The sequence below is a fragment of the Pimephales promelas genome, chromosome 4, assembly GCF_988280905.1.
Source record: "Pimephales promelas chromosome 4, fPimPro1.hap1.1, whole genome shotgun sequence".
NCBI lineage: Eukaryota > Metazoa > Chordata > Actinopteri > Cypriniformes > Leuciscidae > Pimephales > Pimephales promelas.
Window position 1 is genome coordinate 24,015,752 of NC_142772.1, and position 10,809 is coordinate 24,026,560.

A 10,809-nucleotide genomic window follows, 5' to 3' on the forward strand; every position below is an offset into this window, starting at 1 on the left:
AGATGCAGGTTTTCATTTTACCAACTAGATTCAAATTACTTTGTTGGTCTTAGTTCCAAACAAAGCCAATACAAAATCAGGGTAGTAGAACATCAGTGTTTTGAACAAATCAATTAAATTAATGATTCAATGAATCATAAAGATATTGTCACCACGTACTGGCGTAACAATGTAACCTACACTGTAAAAGATTTCCATTAAAGTCATTAAAGTCAAAATTCATGACATTAAAATGGACAATTCCTATTTTCTTATTAAAAAATGCAGTATTTATAATGAATGATTTATCATTATTTATTTATAGCAAATTATTTTTTTCTTAAATTCATGTGCTGAATTAAAATAACTTTCAGAAACCACAATAATACAGCGATCCAATCAATTCCCAATGAAAAAAAAAAAAAAGTCCCGTCCTACTTTTTTTTTTCTTGTTCAAGAAGCCGTTTCATATTCACAAGTTACAATACGGAACAAAAGACTATCACACCTTTTTTTTTAAATATTAAAACAATTTTATGTCGACTTTAAAGCAGAGACAGTCTGTATGGAAAGTGAAAACACATTCAAGCACAGTGACACAAAAACATTTGTCCATAATTTAAAACACCATAATTATTGCAGTGTTGCCTCTCAAAAGCCATAAAAGATTAATACAGGTTATGTTTCAAACTGTGTAAGAAGCTTCATGAGTCTTAGTTTCATTTTTTTTTTTTTTTATGTCATGGCTACTAAACCAAAACTTTTGCGTTCCACCGAGAAACTTTTCATATTTTTGCCCCTCACCATGACCTTTTATGGTCTTTGTCAGTTACAACAACTTAATGCAATGGTCTGTCTGAACACTCGATTCTGACTGGTTAGAACATGCACATTAAAATGTACTCGGTTACTAACGTAACCTCGGTTCTCACTAGAAGAGGGAACGAGTACTGCATAATATCTTACGCCAGGGGACAACTTCTTTTCCACGAGATATTGAAGCAAAAAATTATCCTTAAATTTGAAGTAATGAAAAACATGTTAATGTAAATCTGGTTATCATTGCCGAAGCGAACCAGAGTGTGTTGCAGGCACGGCAAAGATACGCAGTACTCCTTCCCTCTTCTTCAGAGAACCGAGGTTACGTTAACCACATAATCATAATCACCAGGGACTCATAGAGAGTCTGAGAAGAGAGGCTAGAAGCGTCATTCCCAACAAGTTAGCGTCCTAAAGCCCTGTTCACACCGGGATGAATTTTGCGCGCGTTATTCACCGACGTGAGCTTTCACGGGCTGGAGAAGGCTCTGGGACCCGCTGAGTACAGCACTTTTTATAGCGCCCGAACACACACTCGGCAGAGTAAAACGATATAAACTCCAGAAAGTGTAACGATGCGTGAGCTTCGCCGAATCATATTATTTCAGCACATTGAGCTATATTTATAGCCCCAGATCACGCCTGCTTTGGGGCCACCAAGGGCCTCTCTCGATAGGCTGCTGCAGTTGCCGCAGGACAGCCAATAGGCACGTGAGCCACCTTGCCCATGCCTGCATGCTGCCGCAACACGTTTTACATGAATTCAAAATTAAGGATAATTTTTGGCTTCAATATCTTGTGGAAGATTATGCAATACAAGAGAACCTCTCATAAGAGAAGCGTTTATGCACAAGTAGTTCCAATCGGTTAAATTACCATTGCACTGCTTTTATTGAAGCACAGCCACATCACTTCCAGAGATATATGAAATAGCACTGAGTGCACACAGAAACATTCAGGAGCACAGAAACTTGGTCTCAACATAGCACAGCAACTTTTATATCGTATCTGCTGAATCGCTATTTTATATTACTCAGCAAGGAGGTGGTAATGATGATGCTTTTGATTTAATTAAGCTCACAGCTTCATTGTTTGTAGAGCGAGATGCTACAAAGACAAAGTAATCCACACAAGCATCTCTCATCTAAGCATGCAGACTGTTAGATCTAATGAGTCGTATAGGCTAGCTAGCTGACGTAAATAACCATAATTTTAACCCTTCCAGTCAAATTTAGTGCTGCAAACATCACTGAAAGCTTTAACTTGTCAATGCTGGCAAATGCCCATGGTATTAAGTGGGATAATCCATGGCTAGCTGTGCATTAAACATTCAGAATGCACTCTGTAGAGGCATTGAAAATGTAAATTTTGCTCCACTTCACGCATTAAAGTTTAATGCACAGTTAGCTGTGAAATATTATTTACATAGTAAGCATGGCAATTTGTCAGCAGTTATGGTTACCATGTAATTTGTGTAATCTAACATCATTGTTTGTTAATGTTAGTTCACAGTGTATTAACTAATGTTAACACAATTTTAATAAAGTATAGTTAATGTTGAAATTAACATTAACTCAGATGAATAAATGCTGTAGAAGACTAGTTCATTATTGATTCATGTTAACCTAATATGGTTATGGTTAACTAATGTTAACTAAAGAACCTTATTGTAAAGTGTTCCCTTACTGCCTGTACTTTTGTTATTTTTCCATTGCCAGCTTGTCTTTATGAACTTCACTTTAAAAAACAGATGAGATGGCTGAGATTACTATAGCAATGTGATTTATATTCTGTGTAATATATGGCCCATAGAATTCAAAAGAGAGTGTTTAATAGAGAAATGAAAGAGAATTAAAGGTTTGGGGATATATCAGGAATGTCAGGAAGCCAGGCTTATTTTGAGAAAATGTTCTCTGTAAAGACCGAGTACATATACATGATATCTTGATATCTTTTCATTTCTCTGTGTGCACACATTGAGAGTCTGCAAATGCAGGTCTTGTAATATCTGCAATGGGGTGATTTCACTGCAGCCAAGCTCAATGTCTAGTCACCAACACAGGAAAAGAGATGGATAAAGGGAAATAATGAGAGAGAAATAGATAGAAAGGGGGTTGTGACAAGATATAGTAGATACAACAGCCACAAATTAATATGCACAGGTGGACTCCTGGATCTAAGCCAAAAGTAATGAAAGACACACCACCAAAAATGTTCAAAACACCATCCATTACTGTAACTAGAATGATGCAGCAATTTTCTTCAAAATTCCCCATGCACACAATACTCAATGCCCCTTTGGTATAAATGATAGATTTTTGTGAGGATGAATAGACTGATAGTAGTTTAGTAATTAGGAAAGCCAAGACTGTGAAAGTACATTGAACTAAATTGCTCTGTACAGACGGAAACAAAAATGGATAAAATAAACGGAAATAAAATGGATCATGCATAAATACAAAAGTCAATTTTCCTTAACTAATGCATGATATAGCCTTGACTAATGCCTGAAACTATTGTGACAGAAAAGATTAATTCTTATCAATCATATCAACTTGATCTTTAAACTTGATCCTTAAAATTCACAACAGCTAAATAATGTGGTAAGCAAATATTAAAGGTCCTTTATATCCAGAATCTGTTTAAACATTTATAACACCACAAATGTATAATTTGAACAAATTTGACAATCAAATTTTTTTTTTAAATTAATTTAGCTGATGCTTTTATCCAAAGCAACTTACAATTGCTATGCCAGAGGTCGCATGCCTCTTAAGCGTCTTGCTCAGGGACACATTGGTGTATCATGGATTCGAACCCGGGTCTCTCACACCAAAGGCAAGAGTCTTATCCACTGCACCATCACCACCCATATATCTGTTGTCTTAATATTCTTTCCAATATTTGCTTAAAATACTAATCTATAAGAAATATATTGCATGAGTTATATTAACTACTGATGGTGGCTTTTATTCCAGTCTGAAAGCATAAATCAGCATAATAAATCAAATAGGGGTTTGAATGACTTGAGGATTAGTAAATGATGACAGAAATAGCATGTGTGAATTGTGAATGGTCAAAGTGATCAGGTTTAAATCAAATGTGGAATATGAAACTGTGCAATTTCACTTGTTCAAACATAAAAAGACTCAAGAGATGCATGCAGAAAGTTCACATTTCAACTGGCAACACTGCATCATATTTGCACTAAATTACCACTGCACCACTGTGCCTGCTGGAAAGCAGCCATTTTCTTACTCACCGAGAGATATTCAGTGTTTAGCATGAGTCAGCAGGCTCTATAAATCTAGAAATATTCAATAAATAAATATAATTTTAGAAAGGATGCATTAAACTGATCAAAAGTGACAGTTAAGACTGTTACATTGTCACAAAAAAAAAGTTATTTTAAGCTTTCTACTCATCAAATAATCCTGAAAAGAATATCATTACAAAACAATATTAAGCAGCACAACCATTTTCAACCTAGACAAATGTTTACTTAAGCAGCAAATCAGCATATTATGATTTCTGAAGGATCATGGGACACTGAAGACTGGATTAATGCCGAAAATACAGCTGTATACATTTTAAAGTATATTATAGTTATCTTAAATTGTAATAATGTTTCACAGTATTATGATCATATAAATGTAACCTCAGTAATACCTCTTTCAATAACTTTAAAAAATGCACTGATCCCAAACTTTTATATTTATAATGGCTTTGAAAACGTCTGAGATGTAAGCGCATTTGAGATTTTTTTTATATAAATGTCTTTTGGTCCCTACATCTTTTAATCTTTCTGGCTAAGGAGCAGCAATTTCTTCAGCTGATGACCGCATCCGATCTCTAAGGCCAGTACAAAGGCTGTACCGACAGTCACGACCGGCCACGTGCGATTATGTCTTAAAAGCCATTGATAGAGTAAGGACAAAGAGAGAGAGTGGGAGCATGAAATAGGGAAGCAGAGCATGCCATACAATGGCCTCAGGGCTCTCCAGATGAGTGCATAAGTGAAGAAAAGGCAGGATAGAAAGAAGGATAGAAAGAAAGAGAGATGCTCATACTTGATTAAACTGATAAAACACATAAGAATGTCAATTGATATCAATTGAACCAGGTTAAACAGAACTACAAGACTGTTTAAATAGCAGTATTGTATCCCACACTTGCTCTAAAAATAACAATTATAAAATGAAGAAGAAACATATTAAAAAAAATTAAGAAAAAAAAATGTATTGCCCTTTTGTTGCTTCCTTTTTGTCCAACATATAAAAAAAACTGTCTGGTTACACTAGATATCAATCCCTCACATCTATACGTTCAATTTTGTTGCAAGACTTTGATTTAAAAAGGACATTAAATAAGAAAAAAATATTAAAATAACTTACAATTCCAGTCTCTTTTCCCGTTTTGGGCCCTATCATGCACCAGCGACAAATGATTTGTCTGTTCACACAAGACGCGACGTGACTGCAAGATGCGTCAAAATCAATCAAAACCCACAGCCAATCAGAACAGTGTGTGGGCGGATTCTCGTGGCAAGTGCACAACACCAGAGCATAATCTTGACAGCTCTCACAAGAAGTAGGGTAGGCTACTTAATCAAATTCACAAATATTACACCATTTAAACATTATTAAAAATACATAGGCTACTGAGTTACTAAAACAATCTTTGTCAAAGAATACACTTGTTTGTTCACAGTTTTGTTTCCATTTGGTTAATTTCAATATCTGAGGTAAATTATCCATTGTAGCTTAAACAACTAAAGCTAAATGATATTCAAAGTCACATTGCACGCTTTTAACATTAAATAAAGCACATAAACAGTATCTGAGATCATCATTGCCACACTTTTTGTTGTTCTCGCCGCTGGTTAGGACAAAAACTCTGATTAACATGGAAAATATACCTTCATCGCGCGGTGCGGCATGTGTGGTTACAGTAAGACACGATGTAAAGGCCACCTACCCCAAACAGTTGTGCATAGTGCTGCCAAAACCAAGCTCATGGGTTTGATTCCCAGGGACAGTATGAACTAAAGAAATGTATACCTTGCACGCAATGTGCGTTGGTTTTAATAAAAGCATCTGCCAAATGCATAGTGTCAATGTGTATTTGTTGTTATTCCTGTTATTCTTACCTAGCCAGCCAGAGCTCGAGTCAGGTGCACACATATCCGTCTCTGCGCTAGGGAGAACGAATCCCACCACGAAGACCTCCACACCATCCGACATGAGCGCCAGCCCCAGCGTGAAGAACAGCTGCCACTGAAACCTGCCATGTCCACACTCTTGTATGATGAGCTCGTACTGCTGGGCCAATTCCTCCTCGTCTGCCTGCCTCTCATTCTCCAGCTCTCGCCGGTCCTTCAGGCCATCCGCCAGTGGCTTTCCCAAAGCCACCTGTCCATCCCTGGGCTTTGCATCCGAGGGGATTCCCTGGTACTCCCCTTCATATATCTCATCCTCATCATCATGACCCTCAGTGGCGTCGCTGGATCCCTCTTCATCATTGGCGTGGTGGCCTGTGTAGTTTCCATCTGGCTGGCTGTAGTAGTCATCATCTTCATCCTGGAAGCGTTGGTAGGCGCGACTGTGGGAGTACTCGTTTGAGGCATGGTCCACAACTTTGTTGACTTTCTTAGCGGCTTGTCTTTTGGCCACCTTAGCAATGTCTCTGGCCCCCTTCATGAGGGAAGATGTGTCTTGTTGAACTGTATCATTCATTATTAGATGGTGGAGGGGAAGAGGTCTGCAGTCAGCACAAAATAAGAGATTTTGCCCTTTATGGCTCTCATGAGTCTAGGGGAGAAACACAGGTTCAAAGTTATACTGTGAGTACTAAAGTTTTGGGCTTTATATAGTTCATAATCAAAGCCATCAGAATGTACAAGAACTTAGCAAAAAACTATTCGGGGCCTGATCATAGATGGCATTTTATAAATATATCTTGGATTATGTGACACCAAAGAATGGAGTAAATGCTGCTGAAAATTTGGCTTGGCCATCTCAAGATTAAATTGCTTTTTAAAATATATTGAAATAGAAAACAGTTATTTTAAATTGCAATAATAGTTCACAATATCACTGTTTTTTATATACAGCCTTGGTGAGCTTTGCACTTCAATGCAAAGGAACAAGCGCGCTGTAATTTGTTTCTTGATGACTCACGAGTTGAGTGTGTATCTGCACAGATTTGGCTTACACAAACTTCTCCAGCAAAGTGAGTAACATAATAAGTAACCAGGTTTGTAAATTTGTAAAATTTAGAGACTTTCAACTGTTTGCAATGAACAAATCATACAAAAGCAAATGAAATAGCTCAACAAATGTTACAAGTGGTTTCCCCAAATTCAACAGAAAAAGCAACTTTTCTGCAGTCTCCAACAGAACCAACAGAACGTCTCGGGTTATGACTATAACCCTTGTTCCCTGAGAAGGGAACGAGACACTGCGTCGATAAAATCGACTCTTTGGGGACGCTCCCTAAGCGTGCGCCTCTGAAGTATGAATGAAACTAATCCAATCCTGATTGGTGTTGCGTCGTGACGTAACATGTGACGGCATACCCGGAAGTATAAAAGTGACGCTGTCACAACACACACTAGCCTCGCGATGAAGCAAGACGCTCAAGGGTCTGAAAAGGGGGCGTGGCAACACGACGCAGTGTCTCGTTCCCTTCTCAGGGAACAAGGGTTATAGTCATAACCCGAGACGTTCCCTATCGAGGGAACTCAACACTGCGTCGATAAAATCGACTCTTTGGGGAACGAGTACCCACTAGGCCACGCACCGAACAGACCCGCCCCAGAGTGAAACTGATTAGGCACTCAGCAAGGGCCGAGTACGTGTGCACCGGGCGTACTGGGAAGGCTGAGACTGTAAAACCTGATGAAAGTATGCGGGGTAGCCCAGCCGGCTGCCTCACAAATCTCCTGCAGAGGTACTCCCGACAGAAGGGCCCTAGAGGAAGCCATGCCTCTAGTCGAGTGAGCCCTTAAGGCCAAAGGTGAAGGAACCCCACGCACCTTGTAAGCCTCAGTAATAGCCTGGACAATCCAGTTACTTAAAGTTTGTTTGGTCGCCGGGAGCCCCCTCTTAGGTGACCCAAAGCATACTAACAACTGGTCAGATCTTCTCCAAAAAGCAGACTTTTCCAAGTATACACTCAAAGCTCTGACGGGGCAGAGCAAGTGAAGCCTCTCTTCTCCCGCCGACACATGAGGTGGAGGATGGAATGCCTGAAGGACTACAGAGCGAGCCGTACTCGAAGGAACTTTAGGCACGTAGCCCGGACTCGGGTGCAAAAAGGCCTTTACTTTGCCAGGGGCAAACTCCAAGCAAGCTGGCGTTACCGCCAGGGCCTGGAGATCTCCCACCCTCTTAAGAGAGGTAATCGCTAAGAGAAAGACCATTTTCAGCGTTAAGTCCTTAGGCGAAGCCGACTCTAAAGGTTCGAAGGGAGCGAGGGACAACCCTTCCAGAACTATTGCCAGATCCCAGGCAGGCACCCTGGACCTGATCGCCGGCCTCATCCTCCAAGCACCACGGAGAAACCTAATGACCAATTGGTGCCTCCCCAGAGGTCCACCATCTACTGGCGCGTGGAAAGCCGAAACGGCAGCCACGTACACCTTAAGAGTGGACGGGGAGAGACCCGCAGAGAAACGATCCTGAAGGAATTCCAGAACTGAAGCCACTGGGCAGTTTACTGGATCCAACCTTCGTTCTCCACACCAAGTGTGAAACACCTTCCACTTGAGGCCATATAATCTCCTGGTAGATGGGGCCCTAGAGCTAAGTATGGTTTCAACCACCTCAGCTGATAAGCCAGCATTTAGGTACTGAACCCCCTCAGAGGCCAGACCCACAGCTTCCACAACTCTGGGCGAGGGTGGAAGATTGTGCCCTCCGCCTGAGACAATAGATCCCTCCTCAGAGGAATCGGCCATGGCGGAGCTATGAGGAGTGATATTATATCCGAGAACCATACTCGTGTCGGCCATCTCGGGGCAACCAGAAGTAGACTGATGCCCTCTTGACGGACCCTCTCCAGGACCCCTGGGAGCAGAGCGATCGGGGGGAAAGCATACAGGCGAAGCCTCGGCCAAGCCTGTACCATGGCATCCAACCCCAGCGGGGCTGGATGTGAGAGGGAGAACCAAAGTGGACAGTGGGACGTCTCTCGAGACGCAACAGATCCACTTCCATCGGTCCGAACCTCTCCCATATTGACTTCACCACATCCGGATGAAGTCTCCATTCCCCGGGCCTCAGCCCCTGCCTCGACAGGATGTCTGCTCCCCGATTCTGAACCCCTGGGATATACATTGCCCTTATTGACAATATCTTTCCCTGGGACCAAAGGATAATCTGATGCGCCAGTTTGCACAGAGGGCGCGATCTGAGTCCCCCCTGTCGGTTCAGATAGGCCACCACTGACGTATTGTCCGTCCGTATAAGGACGTGGCGACCCTCGATGTCTGGGAGGAAGCTCCTCAAAGCCTTGAATACCGCCATCATCTCCAGGCAATTTATATGCCAAGTGCGATGATGGTCCTGCCACAGACCCCTGGTAAAGCGGCCGTCCATGACCGCGCCCCAGCCCGTAAGGGAGGCGTCTGTCGAAACGGTTTCCCGGCGACATGACACCCCCAACACTGGCCCTTGGGATAGGAACCAAGGCTTCTTCCATATTTGCAGAGACTGAAGGCACTTGCGCGTTACTCTGATCATACGGAACGGATTTCCTTTGGGTGAGAACCCCTTGGTCTTCAACCACCACTGGAGGGGCCTCATGTGAAGGAGGCCCAGAGGAATAATGTTGGATGCCGCTGCCATGAGGCCCAGCATCCTTTGAAAGTGTTTCACTGTGACGGCCTGACCTAGCCTCACCCTGGACACCATCACCAGAATTGACTCGATACGTGCGGGAGACATACGTGCCTGCATTGTAATCGAGTTCCACACGACTCCCAAAAAGGTCGTGCCCTGGGACGGTTCTAGCACACTCTTCTTCAAATTGAGTCTTAACCCCAATTTTTGAATATGGCCAAGAACGACATCTCGATGCCGAACTGCCATCTCCCGAGACTGGGCCAAAATAAGCCAGTCGTCGAGATAATTCAATACGCGAATCCCCTGAAGTCTCAGTGGAGCAAGGGCCACGTCCATACACTTGGTAAATGTGCGGGGAGAGAGTGCTAGGCCGAACGGAAGAACCCGATATTGGTATGCTTCGCCCCCGAAAGCGAACCTCAGGTACCTCCTGTGACAAGGAAGGATGGAGATGTGAAAATAGGCGTTTTTCAGATCTATCGTGACAAACCAGTCCTCGGATCTGATTTGACTCACGATTGTTGGAATGGTCAACATTCTGAATTTGAACCTTCTCAGAGACCGGTTCAACACCCTGAGATCCAAAATTGGCCTTAACCCCCCATCCTTCTTTGGAACTATAAAGTACCGGCTGTAAAACCCGGACTCCCTGTCTACCGGAAGAACACGTTCTATGGCTCCTTTCGACAGCAGAGTCTGTACTTCTTGTTCCAACACCTGAGCCTGCTCTGGGACCACCGCAGTGAGCACCACCCCAGAGAACTTGGGGGGGCGGTGCGCGAACTGCAGTCTGTACCCAACTCGTATTATCTGCAGGACCCATGGAGATATGTTGGGAAGATGATACCATCCCTCTACAAAATCTGCTAAGGGTACCAGCCTCTCGAGGCTGGCCTCTGGTGTCTTTTCGCTGGAAATTGATGCGGCCCGAAGCGCTGTTAACGGCGGACCTGCATCTTTTCCTAGAGGGCCCCGTTGTGAGAACAACCTCGGTTGTCTCACTGCGGAGGGGGCAGCCCTCTGAAGTCCTGCCTTGGCTAGGACCTCTTTTCCGAAGTCCTCTTAGCCTGAATGACGTCCCTCAGGTCGCCCCTCTGGCTGGAGGACTTCGGTTTTTGGGAGCGTTTCCTCTGTTGCCAAGACCCCGGAGGGGGGGCTCTAGAGG

The 10,809-nt window shown here is 42.7% G+C and overlaps 1 protein-coding gene across 1 annotated transcript in view; it reads right to left on the reverse strand.

The window, feature by feature from the left end:
* sv2ca (synaptic vesicle glycoprotein 2Ca) overlaps positions 1-6,603 on the reverse strand; it is a 34,238-nt gene extending 27,635 nt beyond the window's left edge. The window contains exon 1 of the mRNA XM_089130132.1: positions 5,948-6,603. Within this exon, the coding sequence (XP_088986258.1) occupies positions 5,948-6,533 (586 nt within the window). The 5' untranslated portion in view covers positions 6,534-6,603. The remainder of the gene's footprint in view (positions 1-5,947) is intronic.
* Between the last annotated feature and the right edge of the window lie 4,206 nt (positions 6,604-10,809).